This window comes from Haemaphysalis longicornis, unplaced genomic scaffold, assembly GCF_048455015.1.
Source record: "Haemaphysalis longicornis isolate Haplotype H1 unplaced genomic scaffold, Haemaphysalis longicornis Haplotype H1 scaffold_3, whole genome shotgun sequence".
Classification (NCBI taxonomy): domain Eukaryota; kingdom Metazoa; phylum Arthropoda; class Arachnida; order Ixodida; family Ixodidae; genus Haemaphysalis; species Haemaphysalis longicornis.
The window spans coordinates 27743771-27768298 of NW_027526335.1; the positions used below are offsets into that span (position 1 = coordinate 27743771).

General features: G+C 48.9%; 2 protein-coding genes across 2 annotated transcripts in view; both read right to left on the reverse strand.

The window, feature by feature from the left end:
- LOC144174191 (FRAS1-related extracellular matrix protein 2-like) overlaps positions 1-24528 on the reverse strand; it is a gene marked incomplete in the record, with an annotated part of 181682 nt that overhangs the window by 5161 nt on the left and 151993 nt on the right.
- On the reverse strand, positions 339-19496 carry LOC144173203 (uncharacterized). The gene is made up of 5 exons (XM_077701709.1): positions 19265-19496; positions 11956-12110; positions 3205-3379; positions 1321-1619; positions 339-613 (listed from the first exon to the last, which is right to left on the reverse strand). Exons 1-5 carry the CDS (start codon positions 19461-19463, stop codon positions 503-505), a joined length of 939 nt encoding a protein of 312 aa, XP_077557835.1. The 5' UTR covers positions 19464-19496; the 3' UTR covers positions 339-502.

Below are 24528 nucleotides of genomic sequence, written 5' to 3' on the forward strand. Positions count from 1 at the left end.
TCAACTGCGCTGAAAATTCAGCGGTGTCGTTCTTCACCAAAAAAGCGAAGCTTTTGTGGCACGCAGTGGTCACAAAGGTGGCCCTTAGTTTGTGTGACAAGCCACTACAATTACGTTTCTTTCTTTTTACAAAGTGATGAGTGCATCCATTTTAGCAAGTGACATATGACCAGTAAACATCGAAAATGATCATAACGAAGCAGTGGCTATATAATCTTGGAAATTCTACCTCTTTTCAACTTCGCTGCACCGCTTTACTGCATACAATAATTGCAGAAATCATGTTGCGCAACACAGCTATTTCTTTGCTTTACTACGGTAGCTATTCCTTTACCATACTGTATCCACAAGTCAAATGTAAGTTCAGAAAATTTTTGTGAGGCAACTTATATTCTAATGAATTGAAATAAACGAACAGGAGGTCAGTTACCACTCAGTGAACATGGAAGTGATTGTGTGAGAAATTGAAAGAAGAGCGTCCCTGAAGAGCTACTTCCATCACCTATCGTACCTGTGTTGTGGACCCGAACGTTGTCCCAAAGCCATGGAACCCCTGCGTAGTAGCTGCAGTGGCGCTAAATAGCCCCGTTTTTGTTGGTTGGCTAAATACAGACTGCAATGAAAGCAGAGCAAACCACAATCTTGCCCCATCTTGCTCCTATTCTGTACATGAAACACACAGCAGCAGGAAACATTCACTGTAATGTTGGTCTTTTGTCCTTCACAGCAGCTAGTCAGAATTGGAAGCAAAAATGATACAATTCAACGGCGTGCATAGTTGGAGAAACATTCATGGTTAAGTTGAGCCCACCTGTCAAACCCAGATTATGTTAGCCTCACTAACAGCAAACTACAGACAACAAAGCACGTGTACACCCAACATTGTAACTTTATCTGTCAATGCTGATAAAAAAAAGCTTCCTCTTTTCTCTGAATTACTCTTACCTCATAACACTAACAGAAGAAAATGGTTGCCTTGCTTCGAACATTTTCACTTGACCAATAGACATTTCTTGTGTCCGTAAAAAAATAAGGATTTCCCTCGCTGCAACATGAATCAGTGTAAGTCATCCTTTACAAAAGAGTGTTCCACCATTCCTCCACATGGTTTCTTCACTCCGTCCTTTTCAATATCAGCATTCATTTTCAACCATGCCCAATTGCAGCTAAACACTAAACAACCTTAATTTTTTCTAAACTTCAATAGCTTAGTGCCCTCTGTTGCTCATAGTGTTCAGTCTGTAAAAAGTCTGTAAAATCATTCACTCTCTAAAGCACCCTAGATTTTTTCTTTTCCCACTAGCACAAGCAGTATCGTACCTTCTGCTGTGGCTGTCCAAGCTCTAAAGTTTCAGTCATGCCGAAGCCTGTGCTGGTGCCCAGGCCTGTGCTGCTGCCGAAGCCTGTACTGCTGAAGCCTGTGCCTGGGGCAGTGCTGAGGCCAAAGCTTGTGCTGGGACCAACGCTTGTGCTGGCACCGAAGCCTGTACCGCTGCTGAGGCTTGTGCTAGTGCCTGGGCCTGTGCTGGGGCCAAAGCCTGAGCTGGCACCAAATGCAGGCTGGCTTGGCAAGGCATGTGGACATGCATATACGACATAAATACAAGGGGCCATACTGCCTGCAAAAGAAAGGTGTTGGGTGCAATTAGTTACAGAATGACCCCTTGTGAAAGATGCACGCCTTCTGCAGAGGCCTTGAGCAGAGCTCAGTCTTGAGAAATACCACTTTTGACCAATTCTAAGGTCCACCTTTTTTTTTTAAAAGTAGCCTTCAAAGTGGCTGGTGAAAAGATGTCGGTTGCGGAAGTTATTTGAATTTTCTGCAGGATTTTTGAGTGCAATACTGTCATCGCATCAAACCTGACGTAAAGGCAAAGGTAGCCCGACTACGGCCTGACCATTTTGGAGCGTGTCATGTGCAAAGTGGCTCCGATCATTGTGGTGCTCCAGACGAGAAATGTTCGGATACTGAAGACGATGGCGTTGAGTGCCTTGAGAGTGTATCGAGAAAGCTATCGGCATTTTCACGCGCCATTCCGAATGACACAAAGGCACACCAGTTCGTAAGAGCTGACGACGGTGTGCAGGCTGTGGCGGACATCCCTGATGCTGAGGAAGTGGACCTTACTAGCAGACCTGACAACGTTCCCAATAGCCTACTGCAGCTGAGCTTGCATCAATGTTTAGAATCATCACTATTGTGGTACAGTGGAAAACGCCAGATTTTTTTAGTTGTACGGCATTAGTAAGCTTGAAGACAGTTTGGTGAGCTTTATGACGCATAAAAAGAGGCAAGCGAATCTCACAGAATTTTTTCGTGCTAAATAAAGTATGGTGGTCGTCATGCTGTGGTTCAAATTTTCTGTGCTTTGAGGAACAAATTGGTAAGATACCGCTTGTCACAATTTCGGAAAGCTCTCATGGTGTGCGGAGTTATCAGAGAAGCCTCAGATAGGCATATTTTATATTACAGCAGAACCTTGTTACAAGAGACACTCAAGGGACCCAAGAAACATCTCTCTTGCAACCAAGGTCTCTTGTACCCAATGTTGCTAACATGGCAAACAGGAAAATCAAACAAACGTCTCCATTCAGATGTCTCTTATAACCAAGTGTCTCTTGTAACAGTGTCTCTAGCGTTTTCCGTAATCGTGGCAACACGTGTTTGGAATGAGGAAGACATGTCTAGCGTACGCCTCTCGTTTCTTTGTCCTCGTGTCGTCATGCCCATACGCTCGGTACAGTAGAAGAGCCCTCGCGTGCGGCAGCATTGAAGACACCCTAGTTGGGAGAGGTCACCGCGGACGCCACTATTTTTAGCAGGCATTGTGGATAATTGGATATATGGCTACGAGTGTGCCACTCCTTCCTGAGACGACTTGCACATCCCACCACTGCTGCCTCAGGTCGATGACAAAGAGCTGGTGGAAGTGTACAACGCTCACGATGACTGCATCCACCACTTACCGCAAGGAAAACAACAACCTCTTCAGTACCGATGACGATGATTACTAGCACCGCAACTGTGCAAATAAACAATGGTACTGAAACTTCACTATGTGTTTAGCAATGCTCACCTACAACAGCTTTGCCATTCAAGTCTTGCACGTGAGAACAAGCTTCCCTGAATTTCTTGTACAAGAATTTAACCTAGGGCTCTTTTCGCAACACATGGCAACGGTGGAAGCAAGCCAGCCAACTCACATGTCGAGGATGTGCCAAAGGCCAACGTGTTTTGGACAGCACCGGAGTTGAATCCTGGCTGCAGGACGGCCGGCAAGCTGGTGGTAGGACCCTGCTGGCCGGTGGCCCCAAGGTCACCCGTGATTGCCCGGCCACTGCCTTTTCGGTTGGCTGCATAGTCCTCCAACCGAAGCTCCTGCACCGAGGAAAGCCAGCACACACTTGAACTGGGTTGTCAGAGGGAAGCTGGAAGAATGCGGTTGAATGCTGGATGCACATCTGTTCTTCCTGCTGTCCCCTTGGGTTGCTGAAACGAGAAGGCACAGTGAACTTACCATGCTACGAATCACCCCCCCCCCTCCCAAAAAAAAAGAGAAAAAAAAAAAAAAGAAAGAAGTTCATTATATCCAAAATTTGAATCACCAAAAACAAACAAAACAAGCAAAAATATGTTAAAGGGGTCCTGAAATACCTTCCGCTGATGCATGGATGTACATGTACCCAAATAAAGCAATGTGTTTGCAATCTCCTCCCGCAAGAATTTTGTTAAAGCGATTGGTATTAGCTGAGAAATCGTAAATCAAAAACCGCGCATTATCGTCGCTCCGCGTTTCCTCCTCCTTTCGACTTACTCTCCGCTGTTGACGGCGCGCGAGCCTTGCCTCCCATGATGCTGCGCTCCGCAGCGGTGACGTACTTCCGCTATTGCGCGGCTCAGACTGTCGTCTGCTATGGGCAAGCTTCGTTGACACCATGAATCCCGCACTCCGCTCAAGGCTGGAAAAGCGAACGAAAAATCTGGCCGCATGTATGCGGCAGCCTGGCCTTGCCCTTTCGCGGTGTACGTTGCTGGCGGCACATGACTTTTTATCGGCGGCGAACTCGCAGCCGCACGGGGAGGGTCGTGCGCTCGTTCCCTTGATGCACCGCGCACTGTTTATCCAAAAAGTGCCGTATCAGATGTGGCCCCGCTGGTGCCGGGTGTTATTTTGCGGCGGTATGTGAAAAAGTCGCATTAAACCGATACAGAACCCGTGCACAAAACGCTTCAATCATGTGACCAGTTCAGCTTGGGGCGACGCGTGGTGGAGAGCGGCAACGTTGGCAAAACATTCTCCGCCGCGGCTTTGAGCTTTCTAGCGCTGGAGCGAGCGCCATTTCTTTGATGATCTCAAGCATCGGTTGCCTTGGCAACAAGGCACAAACCGCTCTAGAAGTCAGTTACGGTTCCGTGATCCCGGTTCAGCTCGGGGCCCCACCTCGCGACATGTGGGCACTGCAGGCGTACCACTCACTCCCATTTGGAAGTGCGAGATGCGTTTGGCATTACAGGAGGCGATGGTGTGTGTGTTGCGGACGCCTTTGTTTTGCGATGAAATGAGACGTTGTGCTTCTGCGGGTGGATAGTGCTTCCCATGGTCTGGATTATCTTTCTCGAGCGACGTACGACTCAACCTCGCATGGAGTATGTGCAGTGTGCGTGGCTAAAAGCCATCGGCTTGTGCGCCAGAGTTAAGTGACTTACTGTTCGTCCCCGCAAAGTGCGCGCGAGGTGAGTACCGAATTTACGATGGGCAGGAGGTAACCCATCTTCTGTCAATCGCGGTTCAGACTTTCAACGCATGTTGTGACGTTGTGTTCATTAGAAACGCATCTCTGGATTGTTTTGAAGTTGAATAAAATGCATGCGTCAAACCCGGGCATTCAGCTCAGGGCGTTCTCTGTGATTGCACGAAAGAAGTGCCACAGGGCTTCAACGCTTTCTCTATGGAACGTACTCAGGTAAAAGAATATCCATTTCGTGTTATGGCCATGGAGCAAGAATTATTCAGGAGGCGCAACAGGGCTTGCTCTGGCGGCGCGATAAAGTCATGGCGCCGGGCACTGCACCGACGCGCCCTCTGTCGCGAGGCGCCAAAGGGAAAAGGCGCGCCGGTTCAAGGTCAGCCAGTGCATATCCGGCTGTCGTCGTGGGCAGGCCGCAGACGATGCCCATGAATCCCTCGCACGACTGAATTTTCATTGTTCTCGGTGGAAGAAATCTTCGTGTATCAAACATCGTTGTCGTAAGACAAAGGGGCTTTGATCTTTCTAGAAAGCGAAACCTACAAAAAGAAACATGTGGTTGAGAATCTAGGTATGATTAGTTCCAGTGAATGATGGTTCTTATCCTCTATGCCATTAGTTCATATTCAGACTGTCTTAACTTCGCCGCCCTGCCTGTGCAACATGAAAAGTGCGTGCAGATCTCAGAACCTGCCCGCGGGAGCGGCGAGAGTGAACCACTCGTGGCGGGAAGGCGGTGTCGGCAGACGTCGTCTGCTCCGGGATTCCTTCTAGTGCTTCGTTTCAACCGCGGTACGGCTTGTACCTAGGAAGTATTTATTAATAGTTGCTGCTAAAATGCCCAGCACTTCTATTTATTTATTTTACAGAAAGAAATCTGGCAATTTTCACGATATATTCGATCATATTACGATTTTTGTGCGTCGCGTCCATAGAACATGTAAACTATGGCAACGCGCTTGACGCGCCTTCTGTTGTTCTGCTCCGCAAGCTGCATTTCCTCCTCACCAGACAGCGACATTAACGCGCCGCCCGCCCGCGCTGTCCTAGCCTGGCAGATTCCCCTCCTGAAATACTTCTTTCTCCATGGTTATGGCCGTGTTGCATTCAATACAAACGGTTAAGCGTTTGTTTACACTTGTTTCGTTTGTCGTAAAATGTTCAAGCACTCCGGCACTCCGCTGGCAGATCAGCCGGCGAGCCGACGCTGAGCAGCAACTCATCTCTTTGCCGGAAGTGCGTGAAAAAGCCGCCCAATAGCAGGTTGTCTAGCTCATGACGAACATCTGGGAATCGATGACGTAGACATGTGAAGATGGCGGTGTCCAAAAACACGAAGGGAAGGGTGAGAAAAAAGCGACAAACTTTGCAACAAAAGTGTCAGCTTTCCGCTGCGCCTAAAAGAGTAATACTTGGCACAGATGACGTTGACGACCCAATGTAATGATTGCGCTAGTTCATTTAGTGTGCTCAAAATGCCTTTCAGGGCCCCTTTAATAGCGTGTAATTGCTTCCTCTGATTGATTGTAGGGTTTAACGCGCCGCCACAAGGCAGGCAATGAGGCGCGCCGTAGTGAAGGGCTCCGGATTAATTCTGACCACCTGGGGATCTTTAACGTGTGCCGAAATCTTGTACACACGGGCGTTTTTGCTTTTCGCCTCCATCAGAAATGCTGCCGCCGCAGCCAGAAATCGAACCCGCGACCTCATGCTCGTAACTGCTTCCTCTACTTCCACCTGCAGCACACCGATACATGTTCAGCAACTTATTCTATACATTGTGAGGCTTAAAGTACCCACACAGATATCTTCACTTATCATGCTAAAGGGACACTAAAGGCAATAATAAAATTTTCTTTTAACTGAAAGATCACACACTTCATAGCTCTCTCAGCATTTGTTCGACGAGCAACGATGCACTATTAGCTGAGAAATAAGTAAACAAACGTGGCGTTTCTCTCCCGCACTTCCTTTTCATTTTTTCGTGACTTAACCATTGAGTCACAAAATAGGAGCGAATCTCGCCACGTGCGCAATTTGGAGACGTGGGCAGCAGTGCAGAGCGGCTCGCGGCGCTCACGGTGCTGCACAGGTCTACTGCAGCAACGTTTCTCTGGCCAACGATGCTGGCTTGCACTTTTGATTTTTCACCGACGGAATGAGAAACGCGTTTAGATGCTCGAACGGCCGATGCTCGAACGGCCGATGTGCCCACCACTCCGGCGTCCCAGACCCCATCAAGCGGCTGCGAGGATGGAGGGCTACGGCGAAGCCACTTTTGAAGCAACAAGTGCCTATTCGAATATCGGTCACGGCGTCCTGGGCTCCCGGCTGGCACCCTTACATCACCTCTTCTGGCGATCACAGCCATCTCATATTATCTTCTCTCGCGCAGCGCGAACCTAGCATGAAATTAACCCTCTTGAGTCTTCACGACAGCCGTGTCAGTAGTCGTCGTTGCCTGCGCAGAGCGACACACGCTTTACGGATCATCAACACCGGCTCGAGGCGAACGGGCGGATTGGTCAGCTAAACACTTGCAGTAAGTTCATTTCACAGGCGGCTATGTTCAAACTGGGCATACGTTACCGTTAGCAACATTTTAAATAAAGTGTTACTTTCCCTCCTACACTGCGTGCGGAGAACGGGAGATTGGAAGCTCAAGCGACTCACTTAGCCACCTGCAGTGCACATTGCTCCTTTTGCCAAATCTAATCAAGGACTTCAGCTGCTTCCTGCTGGGTATATTGCTTGCAGAAGGTCGGGGCTCACCGTCATAGGCTTCTGACTGATATTTCCGCACCAATGATAGAGTGGCTAAAATAGCTGCATATGCTTTTCCAAAACTAAACCGAAAGCATGATAGCTGACGAAATCGTGAGGGAAGCATCCTGCCTCGCAGTGTATAGAAGTTGTAGTCTGTGTTTTTTAGATACAATGAGCTCACGGAAAGCTCTTACTTACATTTATTTCATGTGCTCAACCGCTTAGGAAGTGTGTATTTCAGGAAAACATCTACAGATTCTTCTCCAATGAGCTCTCGCAGCTCACCACTTTTGTGACGTCACAAATCGTGGTACGCCGTACGGGGCGTAGTCCAATGTTTTCACGTTTCTGGTATTTTCTGTCTTGTTAAACAACTACTAGTTGTGAGAATGGGGTATTTAGATTCTTGGCAGTCATCCATCGATACATGCCAACTTGTCCCCACCCTTTAGTGTACCTTTAAGGTAAGTCTTTCTCTTCTTTTACTCCGCAATACGATGTTCCACGACAGGTGGCACTGGTGCGGGCGGCGCAGTGGGGGGAGGCAAACATTGCCAATGTTATTCGGGGAGTGGCAGCTGGTCTGGCTGGCCGGGTTTGTTTTGGTACTGTAACCCCAAGTTGTTATTAAACCCTAATTCTGTTTCTGTCATCCTGTCGGAATGTAACAAGTGGCGACGAGGATCAACAACGCGACGGGCACCCACCGTTCATGAGTGCCGGCGACAGCGGCCGAGAGCAACGAGCACCGCCTGTCGGGATGATGAAGTTGGAGCCATTCAGCGGTGAGGCGGGCCAAGACTGGGAGGAGTATGTGGAAAGGCTGGAGCAGTACTTCATCACTAATGACGTGCCGGAGGAAAAACGGAGAGCGGTTTTTCCGAGTGGGTGTGGAAAGCCCACATACGCTTTGCTGCGCAGGTTGTTAGCACCAACAAAGCCCTCGGAGGCACAACTGAGCAGACGTTTACAGCTACTCGCTGAGCACTGCTCCCCTAAGTCGTCTGTCATTGTTCAGAGGTATCACAGGCGCGTTCATAGCACATACTCCCATCTCGGTTTGTAGCGCAGTGGGAAGAGCGCCACGTACCTCCCGTTGCGGCCAGAGTCGTGGGATCGAAACCGGGCGCCGCCGAAGTATTTCTTTTTATAGTGGACTGCGCTGACGTCAGTCTAAACACTGACGGGGCTGAAGAGACGCGCATGCGCAGTAGAGTGCAGACGGCGGACAACGACGACAACAAGGGAGGGAGGGACAAAGCCCCAAGCACGAGATGCTTCGCATCTAAAACGTGTGCCGTGTGGCCACACCACCACCCAAAGCACAAACAAACTCATAGGTGGACGCCATTGTTTCCTGGTGATAACGATGTGGCTGGCAGTCTTCACATGCGCAGGCCTGGTTCGCCAGGCTGGAGCTACAGCCAATCCGTATCCAGTTGAAATCGCACGAATGTGCTTTGCTGCTGGCGCGGCACCATCATGTATGCATTGTGAGCAGCTGTCCTACAATCCTTCTACAATTCTTCAAAGTCAAAAGGAAAAAAAATCCTGCCATCTCCACAAAGTGAATGATGATGAGAGGGGCGAATCTAAAATTCGTATCGGTAAAACGGTGAAACATTCGCCCACACATCATATAAAGACTCGACACGTCAAGCTTTCCACCGCTCCGTTGACAAGCCCGTCGACGACGTCGATGTTTGTGGTGATTATGTAGGGCTTGTTTGGGACGATGAGAATCTCCATGGGTAAGTTGGCGAATTCGGTGTGTGACATTTTAGCCACCTTGGCCGTCGCCTTCTGCAGAGCGTCTTGTGTCGCGTACCACCGGTATGTGTCTTGAGCTCGCAGGCGACGAATGACAACCACTTCTTTTTTCTCTCCTCCTTGTTGGGTAGCAACGAACGCGTTGAACGTTTTGACCTCTTCGGCCAATCTTTGGTTGGCCAATCCCTAGGGGGATCCTGCCACAATCATCATTCTGCCGTGTACGGCCGGGCCAGGGCCCGAGCAAGAGGAGCTTCGCCCCTAAATTAAAGGGGCCCTGAAAGGCGTTTTGAGCACACTTAATTGACTAGCGCAATCGTTAGATTGGGTCGTCAACATCATCTGTGCCAAGTATTACTCTTTTACGCGCAGCGGAAAGCTCACACTTTTGTTGCAAAGTTTGTCGCTTTTTTCTCACCCTTTCCTTCGTGTTTTTGGACGCCGCCATCTTCACATGTCTACATCATCGATTCCCAGATGTTCGTCATGAGCTAGACATCCTGCTATTGGGCGGCTTTTTCACGCACTTCCGGCAAAGAGATGAGTCGTCTGCTCAGCGTCGGCTTGCCGGCTGATCTGCCAGCGGAGTGCCGGAGTGCTTGGACATTTTACGACAAACGAAACAAGTGTAAACAAACGCTTAACCGTTTGTATTGAATGCAACAGGGCCTTAACACGACATGAATATTCTCTTACTTGAGTATGTTCCATAAAGAAAGCGTTGAAGCCCCGTGGCACTTCTTTCTTGCAATCGCAGAGAACGCCCTGAGCCGAATGCCCGGGTTTGACGCATACATTTTATTCAACTTCCAAACAATCCAGAGATGCGTTTTGAATGAACACAACGTCACAACATGCGTTGCAAGTCCGAACCGCGATTGACAGACGATGGGTTGCCTCCTCCTGCCCCTCATAAATTCGGCACTCACCTCGCGCGCGGTTTGCGGGGACGAACAGCAAGTCACTTAACTCTGGCGCACAAGCCGAGATGGCTTTTAGCCAAGCACACTGCACATACCCCATGCGAGGTTGAGTCGTACGCCGCTTGAGAAAGACAATCCAGACCATGGGAAGCACTATCCACCCGCAGAAGCACAACGTCGCATTTCAGTGCGAAACAGAGGCGTCCACAACACACACACCGTCGCCTCCTGTAATGCCAAACGCATCTCGCACTTCCAAATAGGAGTTAGTAGTATGCCTGCAGTGCCCATATGCCGCGAGGTGGGGCCCCAAGCTGAACCGGGATCACGCAACCGTAACTGACTTCTAGAGCGGTTTGTGCCTTGTTGCCAGGGCAACCGATGTTTGATATTGTCAAAGAAATGGTGCTCGCTTTAGCGCTAGAAAGCTGCAGAGCCGCGGTGGAGCATGTTTTGCCAACGTTGCCGCTCTCCACCACGCGTCGCCCCAAGCTGAACTGGCGTTTTGTGCACGGGTTCTGTATCGGTTTAAAATGTCTTTTTCACATGCCGCCGGCAGGAATTACCACCGCCACAAAATAAGACCCGGCACCAGCGGGGCCACATCTGATACGGCGCTTTTTGGATAAACAGTGCGCTGTGCATCCAAGGGAGCGAGCTCAGGATCCTCCCCGTACAGCTGCGAGTTCGCCGCCAATAATAAGTCGCGTGCCGCCGATAGCAAAGTTCTGCAGCAACGTACACCGCGAAAGGGCAAGGCCAGGCCGCCGCACACATGGGGCCAGATTTTTCGTTCGCTTTTCCAGCCTTGAGCGGAGTGCGAGATTCATGGTGTCAACAAAGCTTGCCCGTAGCAGACGGCTGTGTGAGCAGCGCAATAGCGGAAGTACGTCACCGCCGGGTGAGGAAGGCTCGCTCGCCGTCAACAGCGGAGAGTATGTTGAAAGGAGGAGGAAATGCGGCGCGTCGATAATGCGCGGTTTTTGATTTCCGATTTCTCAGCTAATACTCATCGCTTCAACAAAATTCTTGTGGGAGGAGATTGCTAATACATTGCTTTATTTGGTTACATGTACATCCATGCATCGGCGGAAGGTATTTCAGGACCCCTTTAACGTTTTCGTGTTTAGTCTTGAACCCAAGTCCTCCTATCTTAGTCGTGAGCACACGGTCGCGTTAAATGCAAGCGAGCGCGGCTTGCCTGCCAACCTCCATGCCTGCCAAGGTCAGTTGCTGCCGTGCCCAGCCAGAGAATAAGATAACGGCACTGCTCCTGCCACAAGGGAGCGGGGGGCTTCCAAAGGCATAGCAGCTATCCACAAGTAATCAGCTCGGTGGACACTCCTTGTTGTACAGCAATAGGTCTTGTGCCTGCATTTCTTCACCCCTCCCCCCCACCTCCCGCACTCTTTGCATGCAGGTAAAGAACAGATAACCCTTAGTATGTTTGTTATCCAAATCAAGACAACGTTATTGTGCGTCACTCCTTTTTCTAAACATTGTATTATGGTGACAATGATGTGGATATACGGGGCTATTTTTATTGGCCTTCCATGGTGTGATTGGGCAGATTTCGCCTCAATGAATTTTCGCTTCAACAAAGCTTTTCGCACGTCCCGTCAATATTGTTGCAGTGGGATTCGACTGTACTGCCACAGCCAGCAATGCGAGACAAACAGTGCTTGCCACAGGCAGTAAAAAATTGTTGTTGAGTTGGCTAAGAATCTTCCAGCACTGTGGACATTACCTCCAAGCTTTTGTTCTCGTATTCCCTCATGGTGGTGATACACTGGTGTGATGTGCTGATTGTGCTGCTCACACCGTTGTTCATTATGGTGTCTGTCCCAATTGGTGGCCTGAACTTGATCGTGGTTCCTGATGTCACGGTGGCAGTTCCAAAGGCTGTCGGCAAGACAAGAGAAAAGAGAAATGTCAGCCTCATGCTATGCTAAGTCATTGTCATTTCAGTGCTAGCAGGGGCACAAAATTTTATGGCCATACAGAGCACATGGTGTTTTGGGAGTGTGCGTGCTGGCATGCATTCCAGCAAGTATTTCTAGAAATGAACAACTCCTTGAATGCATTTTGTTCCAATCTCAAAGTCAGTGTGGGGAAGCGTACGTACGTGTGCACACCCAATCCAGCAGGATATACTTTGCCACTGGCACTAAAGACGCAACAATTCCCAATAGCAAGCCACTGTAGAGCAGGACCATAAAGGCATGCAAGCTGTAGAAAGCACTGCACCGCAGATGTGCAGGCATCACTGATACTGCTTCCCAATACCAAATGTGTCGCGTCACACAAAGGTTCTATTGGTTCTATCAGCAAGGAACAAATGTAAAACTATACAAGACAAATATCAAATGTATTCATGCTCACTCATATGTTTTAGATTGTAACTAATTGTTTACATCATTTTCATTGGTTAAAAAATTTAAAAAAAAGGACCAGCAAATGTTAGAAGTCCTGCTTTAATTCTTACAGCATACCAGTTACACCAGAGAAGGGCTGGTGTAAGAAAAAGAACAACGGCGGATGGAGTTAGCACTGCGTGCACCAAAATAGAGCATTTTTTAAAAATCCATACTGTCTTTTTTTTTTTTAAGTGTGTGTGCTTGTGTGTGTGTGTTTGGTAAAGCAAAAGCTCCTTCCACATATCCTAATCGTTCTTAATTGCTCCGCTCTCAAAAGGGTAAGCTTGATTCTGAGGTAAAACATTCAGCCAGCAATGCCACAAATAAAACATGTTACTAGAAACAGGAGGGTACTCACAACTGAGCACACTTTATCAATGACATATGGAGAAAGAGTGTAAAGAAAACTGGCTCACCAGAAATATAATGGAATCTCGGTCATACGAATCTCAAGGGGCGGCAAAAGTATTCGTATCACCCGAAAATTCGTATCATCAGAAAACGAGAAAAAATGGAAATGTGCCGCGCATGCGGCAGGCAGCGGCAACATGGCGTCGGCTCTTGCCGTGAAGAGGTGCAGGCAGCTTCAGCGACCGCTTCTAACCTTTTGTTAAAACGCAGCTCAAGATGTAAACTAATTTGCTCATGCGGTAAAAAGGAGCTGACAGTGTTGGAGAAAACTGCACTATAAAATATCATCCGCGCCAAATACTATCCGCCGCGGAGGTGGCCCAGCCAGCTGCTGCGCGCGCTTTCAAACTGCCGCCGTGAAGAGCGCACCTCCCCATTGGCGCAAGTCGGCAGGCTCCTCCCACTGCCGCGCATCAATCGTCGACACGGGCGTCAAAAGAATGCGCGCTCATCACCGACGCGACGCACGCACACGAACTCCAGTGTGAACCGCATCGCGTCGGCGTTGCGCGTGCGATTTTCACGCCAGCATCGACGATTTCGTCCCTGCGTCAGATTCTACCTCGCTCGGAAAATGGTGCGCGACAGGCGCGGCAGTGGGGGTAGCCTGCCGAGGCGCACTTTTCACGGCGGCAGTTTGAAAGCGCTCCGGACAGCCCGCTGGCCCCGCCGGAGATGTTTAGGCTTACCACGGTGGCGGATATTTGATCGGCGCTTCCCCTAACCGCGCGAACGATGCTTTGTAGTGTCGTTTTCGCCCACATTATCAGCTTCTTGACTGTACAAGCGACTTCATTTGTTTCTTAAGTGGCATCTTTTAAAGGAGCCATGAAGAGAAAACACAAGTTTGGTTCATTCAAAAGATTGCCTCGTTAGAATCATACTGACACCACTTTTAACGTAAACTTCGCTCAAATAAGCTACATAATTAGGAAAAACGGGAATGGTCATGCGACCCACCAGCTCATTTCCCGCAACAGAACCTGTGATGTCACATGAGCTAAGCTCTGCGATTGGCGGAGGCTGGCAGAAGCAGACGCAAATTAGGTAGAGCTTACAAACGAGACGAACGAGCGATTTGCGCTTAAATTTAGGGCACATTCTTTACAAAGCAATAAGAATGATGGGACAAACAGTGGAAGTTACGAAAGCACATGTAAACATAGAAGTACTGATGCGTTCTGCTGTTCGTACTGCGCACAGCATGCTTGGTTTAGCTGCACAGCACTACGGGGCTTGGGGTTGTCTCAGACGACACTGGACGATTGACGCAAGCAACGGTGTCTTACGTGACCCCATTTGTCGAGCGAGCACTGTTTCAGGGAACGAATATTTTCTCCCAGAACAAAAACAAGCCAGGTTTAAATGCGGGCAAAAACAAACCAAACGCTTGCCACGGTATGGTGGCGCCATCTAGGTTACGGAACGTAAAGAAACGCGGGAACAAACCAACACCGCTGTACAGGGTGGAGACAACCTTTGAACGGTCCCGTGCCGCCGCAATTGGGCCAACGGGCTCAACGCGTTATTCTTTTCGTTTCCCACGAGACCTAGCAACGTGAAACAGACAATATGATTCAAACTTCTTCAGTAAACCCCGTTGCGGCGATAATTTTAGCGCGGTTTTGACACAATGACTTGCTTCGGCGGTGAGCGAGCAACCGAAAATGGCGGCGCCAGCGTATACGTGTCTCTACCCTGTACGGCAGATGCGTGAATGAAGGTACTCTAGGCTGCAGAGCGGTCAGTTCCAGTGATGTCACTTGGGACCACGAAAATGCACGATTGAGCGGGAAAATCAAAATTTTAACATAAATTGTTTAATTTCTCAGTGAATAAAGCACCGTTTGTATCCGGACAAGCGCTGGGGGCACTATAAAACACGAAATCTTTCGAATAAAACCAACTTGCATTTTCTCTTCATGGCTCCTTTAAAGAGCGATCAGAAGCGGTCGGTCGAGCTACCCGGACCACTTCGCGGCCGGTGACGCCGCCATGTTGCCACCGCGAGCAGCACGCGGGTGGTATTCGCGGCGGCGTCAGCGCGCCTGCGGCGTGTTTTCGTGAGCAGAAAACGCTCCATACGGTTCACGCTTCAACATAATCGACGCGCAAGTGGCGCAGGCAACACGGCAAGGCGACAACAGGATAGGTAGAGCGCGGAAGCGAGGAATGCGGAGAAGGCAAAATGGCGAGGGAATGAGGGAACGCTTGATTGCCGTGGCTTGTTCAAGAAGTATAATACAAAAAAAAGGAAGCTAGAGGCACCCGAGCTGCAGCCAGCGGAAACGAAAGGTACAGAGAGAAGAGATTGCAGCGGGAGATAAAAGAAGGGAGGGAGAAAGAACAGGCGTCGAGAGGGTGAAACGTTCGGTTCGTTCGGAACAGCACCTCCCCACCAGGATTACCGTCAATGGGGGAGGACTAATGCTTTTGTGCCCGCACACAACCAAGGCCGCACGGCCGCACCAACACTCCCGCCTCCCGTCCAGCCGCAGTCGCCTGCTCGCGCGTTCGTATCACCCGCACCGGAGTGATAAATGCGTACGGATCATCCGAATTTTTTTACATTGCCCACAATGCATTTTGGCCGGGGAATTTCGAAAATTCGTATAAACCGAATTCATATCACCGAGATTCCACTAATGCGTAAAGTAAGGCACCTCAGACGTAAGGCACCTCAGATGCGTAAGGCACCTCAGACTTTTAAGTACTGTTAACACTCTACATGCAATCACTTGGCTAGCCCTACCAGTTTTTTGTGCTTTTTCTTGAAGACAACCATCACTGCTGCAGCTTGACAAAAAAACTAAAGCCGTTCCACTCAACGTGAAAGCTGATGAAAGTGCAGAGAAAGTGATGCGCCATACTGGGCTGTGGCGCCGTTATCCCCTCGCTGCTACCACCCAAAGCAATTCAAATTTTCCGCCTTCGTAGAACTCGCACGCCCCCTGCCTGAAACTGCGCCAGTGGGAGTTCTGTTCTTTTTGTGCTTGCTTTTCCTCCCCCACGTGCCGCCATTGCACTGCCCCTTTTTTTCACTTACTATCGCAACAACCAACCCAACGAGCATTCCGAACTAAATGGACGCAGGTGCAGCCGGTTAATTACGTATGTTGCATCTCTTTCTGTAAACAGATCTCTGCAGCATCGACCATGGTTCACGTTATCTGTCCTACCGTCCCGTAACATGTTTTGCTGGAGGTTGCGATTCTGATCCCCATCGTAGTCCTCCAGCTATGCCCGTCTCGGTTCCTGAAGCGACCACCTCAAGGCTCAAGGATCGCATCCATCCGCCCCAGCCCCGGTGAGCCGTTGGCCTGAGCATTCCCCAGACCGGTGTCCCCTGCCCGTGATCCGACGAGACCACCCGACCTCACTAGCCGTGACCAAATTAGAAGCCGATGACATTCCCCTGCCCAGTTCTCTGGCGCGATTCAAAGGCTTTGAGTTTCCTTCGTGGCCTTGGTGGCATCGCTGTTCAGGGGCCCAACTTCATCAACTGATCGTCGTCATCAGTGGTGGCAAAGACTTCCCTGTTTATATTTATTTCATCTTCACCACACTGTCTCATTGACTGTGATCTTGACCGGGCTGGTCGCCTTTGATGAGGGGGGGGGGGGGGGGGGAGTGTAACGAGAAGATGAGGAAGTGAACTGTGCAGCGTAGTGCGATGGTCACCTTATAGCAACGAAGACGGTTGGCATGGGGCATTGCTCGAGCTGTGATGACCGAACTGTACCTAAATAGGTTGCATCTCTTTCTGTAAACAGATCGCTTCAGCATCGACCATGGTTCATGTCATCCGTCCTACCCCCACGTAACAATATTTTGTGTCAGATGTAGCTGCAGTTTATTTTTTTTTTGCGCTAAACCGGGAGATGTATGACAAGCGCCAGAGTTTTGCAAGTTTCGAACGCTTATGACTATTTAAACCGCTTGGTTTTCGAAGTTTCTGCAGAACGCCCTATGCCGGAACGCCGGACTCTACTTGGGTCTGTTATGTTGTGGCACCGCCTGATTCTGGCAGTCGTTTGACATCAAACGTTACAGCGAGCTACGACAACAGGGCAAACGCCTAAAGGGCTCTGCACTTAAAATTATGTATCCATTAGGTTAGCCAGTGCAAGCGTCTGGAGCGCTAGCGACTCCAATTGGACATGTGACATGGTCAAGTTTCTTTACACAACTATGTAACGACAGTTGAACCTCGATATTACGAAGTAATTTCGTGCGGCGCTTCCAATTTAACGAAGTCACGGCAAGAAAGGAAGAACGAAATTCCAGTCAAGGCACGTTTTATTTTGCCTCTCAGAGCCTACATTGAAAATATTCAGTACTCACATTAACTCTTAAACGGCTAAAATGAAAGAAAAGCGGTGAAATCTGCGGTTGACAACAATTCAAAGCGATGAAAGAAGCTGCTCAAACCGCTAGTGGTCATAGACGGTTGAATAGTGCGGCTACCATTTTGACGTCTCCGTCATTGCCTACGCCAGCGCCCTCTATGCTTAGGCTGCCGAAGCCTACTTCAAGCTTTTTTTCTATGCGTCCTTCCTCACGGTGCTGCTGCTCTAGGTTGTGCTCGCTGATAACCACATTAATATTTTGTTCGTGCATCATTAGGCGAGTCTTGTAAGCAGCATGAGCACTCCAAGGGAAAGAAAAGTGTTCCAAATAAGAGCCTGAGGAAGTGTTGGTGAAACCGATGGTAGACTTACGGCCACCGAAGTGATGGATGCCATCGACGTTCTGGGGAGGCACGCAGTCGCACGCGAATGTGTAAGAGCAAGCCTTGTTGGTGCTGTCAGCATACGAGGTCAAGAAACGCTAAGCACTGCTTACGACCTTCTTCACTATGGCTTAAACATCAAGTGCTGGTGACAATAAATTGCACTCTTTGAACGTGGTCATCTTCGTTTCACCCGTGTTCATTAGACAGCTGCAGTGCGGAGAAATTGGTCTCTTTAAGGGTCAGCGGGCATAAAAGTAATTGCTTAATCGAATTTTGCCGGAAAATACTTAATGTAAGCTTTCCGCTTTAGCGGGAGCATGTAAGCGCTGCTACACACAGTCCGTCCGCGTGTACTCCGCTCGACTCACAATCATGCCTTTATCTCTAGTGTTGTGGTTGCATTCCGCACCCATACTGCAGAGCTTTTGTACATGAAAAAAGTCTTTAGAAAGTTTCATAGCACCCTTCCGCTGTTGGCCCGACGCACCCCTCAACGCCGCGCCTAAGCCTACCACTGAATGAACGAAAAGAGGCGTAACTTCGAACGAGCACCTCGCCGGGGTGAAGTTCACGGGGCATGGACGCGGGTTCAATTGACTAACAGCGGCATGTAGTAGTGACCGAAATGAAAAAAAGAAAAAAGTGGAAACCTAGTCTGGTATCATATTTAATGAGGCGTTGCGGAAAAAGCACCGGTTTTACGATAACACAAACTACCGTCGGCTATCTGAATTCCACTTCCTAAGTGTTGAAACTTTTAATTCACACAATTTTCACGGCCAGTTTTAGTACAAATGTTGCTTTAAGTGGAGAGGTAACTACATAGCAGTTGTTTCTGGGCAATGGGCAGGCTTTGAAACCTCAATAACTGGTTAAATGAACTGTAAAATCGAAACCTCGATTTTACGACATTCTCGATTTAACGAAAATTCTGCCCGCAAGTACAACTTCGTTATATCAAGGGTTAACTGTACTTCCTTTGCATGTATCTTTCCTGCCGCAATAACGCCTGCTCAGTTGTTGGCTGCACTTCAAAGAACTTAAATACAATGCCATTGTGGGCTCAATGCGATTGTGTATGCACTGGTAAGTGTTGACCTTTTGTAACTTTTTTATTCCACCTAACATAAGATGTTAATCAAGGAGCACTGAGGAGCAAATAGGTTTGGATTTATCGCACGAAAAGTGGCGCAAACAGAAATGGTTACGAAAACAGAAAAGCACCCTTTCTGAATGCCTGCATCTGCATTATTGCTTTTTACAATGAGTGACGGCCAAGAGTGGGACCTGCATGGTCATGTTCCTCACTGGCGATTCTACACAACCTCCCTCCCACCAAACACACTCCGAGAACAGCGAGTAGGTCACCCACAAAAAGTGCCACTGCGATTAAAAATAGGCAGCCCAAATTTTGATGCTTCTCCAGTCTCTTCTGCTACCAGCACCGTGCCTTGTAGGCATGATTGTAAGTACAATAACAAGAGTGGCCTGACCTGAGGTGCCAAAGAGGGAGGTGTTGGCTGCCAGCGTTCGGTCCAACAGGCCCGTGCTCTGCGGCTGCCCAAACAGGCTTGTGCCCGCAGCCGGGGTGGTCGAAGCGAAGGAGCCAAACGGCGGCCGGGGTTGCCCAAAGGAGGCTGCTGGGGAGCCAAAGATGCCAGCCGCGGGCTGCTGGTTAACGGCGCCAAACATGGACGTGTTGGCGGTGGGCGCACCAAATCCTGCACCAGAGGCACTCTGCTACCTAAACACCACTGGTACACCAATCCTGCACGATACACCTAACTCGAAAAACTGCGCCGGGCGTACACGCTGCTCGTGCTTTTTTGCGTTACTTGCGGTTTTCCTGAAGAAAGCGCAGCACAGTTCTGATAATGTCGTGGGAGCGACTGCACAGTGTAGCACAGCTAGGCACAAAATATGCCAAAAAACTAAAACCATGGTAACTGTGCACTGCGAGCCTGCTTGTGGTTGCCTGGTTGCCTCAAAATTCAGTTCACTCTGGTATACGACTCTGAGTGATTGGAACACCACTTACACTACGAAGGTTGACCGCCCTTCCCTTTTTACCTTGTCGGAATGACGTAAGATGGGCGTCACAAACATTATATGCCCCTGTGCACGATAATGTTATGATTACATATAGGGCTCCTGCGCTGCCCAGGGGGCACTTCACAATCAACTTCCAGGTAGTACTTCCGGGTAGTACGAAGCCGTGGGGGGTTCATAGGATCCCGTGTTGACAGAAGCAAAATGAGCTCGATATTCCCTCCCGATTGTTTTGCGACATGGTCTTCAGCCCATCCTCAACGCGTCTGATGTCTTGGTGATCAACTTGGCATTAGGGAAAAAAGCTTTGCAGTGCTAAGTTCATGTACAACGTCGACGAAGTGCTGGGATGGTGATGGCGCTCTGCCACTCGCTGGTTCACCGATCGGTGGTCGTATGAAGTGTAATTTGAAGTGAGAGCTTCTTGTTTAAACTAATACAACTGGTGACAGGGACTTTTCAACAACGGACAACCAAAAAGAAAGAGAAAGAGTAACACAATCACCGATGATCATGCGTAAAAGTCAGCGAGTCCGGCGGACCACAGACACGTCTGCTGTGGTGCGTTGTGCTTTTGTGCACCTGCGCACTTATGTGTGCGAGAGAGAGAGAGAGAAAGAGAGAATGCTCTTTAATGCGAACTGGTGAGGTCAGCCCTGCTAGGGACAAGGCTTGCTACACCAGATGGGGGGGTGGCTACGTTGATGAGTGGTGAATATCACAGACATCAGGGTTACAGCAGGAAGAAGACAAACATGAAGTGTTAAAAAAAAAAGGGCAAGAAAAACAAGAGAACGCTGCCAGCAGAGTCCAGACATAAAAATACAATTCAAAAGAAAATCGTTAATGGAAACACTGAAACAAAATGAAAAGTAAACGACGGGAAAAAAATGAGTAACAACCCCAACCCAAGAAAAATAAATAGATGAACGCCACAGTGCGAAAGAGTAGATATCGTGACACATTTGCTCTGTCTGTGATCTAGAGAGATTTGTCCAGTTCAATCTCTCGTAGGAACTGGAGCAGAACTTTTGTACCTAAGGTACTGGCACTATTGGCCCATGCAGGGCCGTGCACTTTCATTAAACACTGCTGGTTTGCGTCGCCGTTACGAATATGTGGTGCAGGGCTAGCTTATTGCGTGGCTCAGTGAAAAAATGCAGCAGGCATCAGAAGTGTGAAATCTGTTTTATGATTCCGAGAGTAGTGGCCGTAAAACAAAGTGGTTGGGTGAACTCAGTGGCTGTTCTGTTTCCTTGTTTGCTCTCGGTTTACTTAATTACACTCTTGCATCACATATTCCCAGTTTGCACTTAATGACTAGATTTGGGTTGGCAACATTTTCAGGTGTGGGGCCGAGTTGCATGAAGCCGATGCGTCGGAGTGCTGGACAGCAAATGGGGTGGGAGGGGGAAGAGGGCTTGAAGGTGACGAGAAAAAACTCAGCGAATTGCCAATAATATTTGTCAATAATTGATAATAACCTGGCTAAGCATGAAGATGGGGGACAATGCCAACTGGAAGCGATCAATTCTCTGTTCTTGCCTCGCCGTCTAACCCCATTTGAGGTCAAAACTGGCGTGTCGGTGTTCAGATTGTCAGTGACAGGGGGGGGGGGGGGGGGGGGGTCTGACGACGTGCTAGGGCCGCATAATACAGCCCTGCAGGCCACATTCGGCCTGCGGGCCATAGGTTGCCGACCCCTACAGTAGAAGATAACGAACACAGATTTGGGCCACGCACCGTGTATGCGGCTGTGCTGTGTTATGTAAATATAGAAGCACACATATCTGCTGGTGGCAAACGTGCGATTTGGTGCTTGTTTTGCGTCGTTTAATTGCGTTTAATTTGTTTATTTGACACTATTTCCTCACCTACTAGCTAAAATACATGCACACTGCAATTTTTAAATCGTGCAGCGTAAAACGTTTAGCAAGAATCATTTAGTTTGCAAAAATATAAAACAAAATTTTCACCAGTTTTCAAGGCGGTGCCAGGCCAGCAGTGTCGACTGAGTCGGCTGCGCTACTCGCATCCACTGACATGCTTCAGCTGAAGCAACCTCTTACAGTTAGTTACCTCAGGCTCTAGGAGAGCAACATTCTGCGTTTATGCTACTTGTGAACTTTCCTTTGTCGACCATCGCAAGAAGAAAGAACAATAATTATCACCAGGAAGTTCGGCCAACCTGACCTGGCGATAGTGACCCACGTCGCGACAATCGCGACAGGTCACTCAAAAGAAAGCCGGTAAAATGGCTTGTTGTAGTGGATATTATTTTGTTTAGCCACTGCAACTACTTTAAGGACTATGTGATTCAGTATGCACTCATATAAACACACCACAATGCGATTAAATTAAGTACACCAACTTTCGCTCCAGCTTGTAATTGAAAACACACGGACGGATGCAAAGGTCGTCTGCTTTTGTCCTACCTAGATGTGTCGGACACGAAGAGGCGCTGTATGTCGACAAAACTCCAGCGCAGGAGCCCTATACACCCTAGCATGCATGCTTAATTGGACAGTGCATACAATATTGCCCCATGCCATGCCAGTCAATGTGTCGGCGCAATACCGAATTTAGTAGCCTGGTGTTAAAGGGACACTGAAGTGATATGTAAACATTGCGGGATTACTAGCGCAAATTGTAGTCCGGAGTCCCCAGGCCATGTTTCGACCACTCTAGGCGCGTTTACGCGATTTTATTTAGTAGAAAAACTAATTCGAAAACGCTGTCCTCCTCTCTTTACGCTCGCCCATTTTCTGGGGCGTTTTCGTGTGACGTCAGGAGGGGATGAGCTGGCAATTGGCTGCGCCACGGCTGCGCTACTGCACGGCTCCCCGGCCGACAGAGTCAGTCGGCCCAGCGTCTCGTCCGCCGGCCGCCGGCGGGTCGTCGCAATCAAGGAGGTTAAAAAAAATTGCTTGGTCGCAATTCGTTCGCTTAGTTGAAACGAAGCCAGGACACGTTTGTGAATGGAAGAATGTGCCTTTCTTTACTTGGTTTGTTTGTACACTGTATCTAGCTCCAAGTCAAGGTCGCTTCACACAAGCGCTGCACATGCGACGCTTCGCTGACTGGTACGCCAGTAGGATAATATAAGGCCTCTTGAAGGCGGGAGAAGAGTCAGCGAAGTCAATATAGGTACTAAGGAAATAAAATCAACTGATATTTTTACCGTACAGCGTAAAACTAGGGCGCGGGAAGCACTCTTTGCGCTGGGCGAACAAGCACAGCGGTCAGCAGCACGACTACGCATCTGCGAACGCTTTTCCGTCTACGAAATGCAATTGCTAGACGTGAGCTACTGTGGAAACTCGGGCGACGCTTACTGCACGATCGCAGTACAACAAATAGTGACCTAAGCGGCTTGAAATGCCAAAACTAAATAAAAGTGTAAACCGGTTATACAATATATACCCTATATTAGCACGACATTCGCGTCCCGTTCCGTGGCCTAGCGGTCTGGGGCGCTAGGATTTCACCGGGAATGTTTTGCAAGTCACGAGTTCGAATCCCCGCGGGTACGTGCTTTTTTTTTTTTTGTAAGTTAACTTTTTTGTTTTCCGCCGATGTTTTCTATATTGAGTTCACCTTTTTTGGGGCCGCAACGTTCATGGCTACACGAACTAGTTCACAAAACGCGCGCTGGCTGGCACTGGCGCGCTAGCGAGTTCTCGTTGGCGTGCTGTTGCCATAAGCACCGACTGCTTGCAGGCAGTGGGCACAGGCCAGAATGAACAGACCCTTGGCCTGGTGCGAACACGCTTTTTACGATACAGGCATGAGGGAGGCAAGCTCCAAATATGGGGGAAAAGCGCATGACATTTGGGCGTCTGCGGGTACGCGGAGGGCGTTCATGCACTGCGTAGGTCTCGGCTAGTGAATGCTACGACTACAAGCCGTCCTGGGAGGCTTATCTTGTGCATTTTACAGCCGACAACATGGCAGAAGCGCGGTACGATGATTACTGAGATATTGAGAATGCCCATCCAACAAAGCCATTGGTTATGTTTTACAGAACCGAAACCGAAACCGAAACTTGTGTGATTGCTAACCTTGGGCATCGTCCAATCACGGTGCCCCTCCTCCCAACGTCACAGCCTTAGTTGGTGCGGCCGCCGCAAACCGCGCATGGTAGTTTTTCTTCTTTCGCGCTTTGTAAAATAATTACCGATTTGTCAACCGGATAAACGATGAAAAGTGTGCTAATTTGAGCCAGTCTACGCAGTGCAAGCAAAAACGGGAGCTTGACAAATTCACTTCAGTGTCCCTTTAAGGGCATCCTGAAGAAACCCTACAACTTAGCCCCACTGGAAACATTGCTTCATCGAAATAATACCAATGCTATCTTCCCGCACACTTCAATAGAACAAGCTATAGAACAAGGAAAACAGTGGAGGAGGCGGCAACCCACCCTGTTAGTCCTTACTTGACAGGCTGTTGCCGACAAAAAGAACGTGCAAATTAAAATAGTATCGCAATCTTGCAGATCAAGTGGTTGCTAATTTCCCCTGCTCCCGAACCCACTCTAATAAATCCATCTCCCCTCGATGAGGTACTGCATCTGCTCCTCACAGCTGATGGAGTGAAAATTAAGAAATGTTTGTATGCGTGGCTGTGCAAGCAAATCTTACTGCAAGGATGAAGACCGGAGTGGCCTACATTCATCTGGAACCTTCAATTATGCATCACTGCTCTGCTT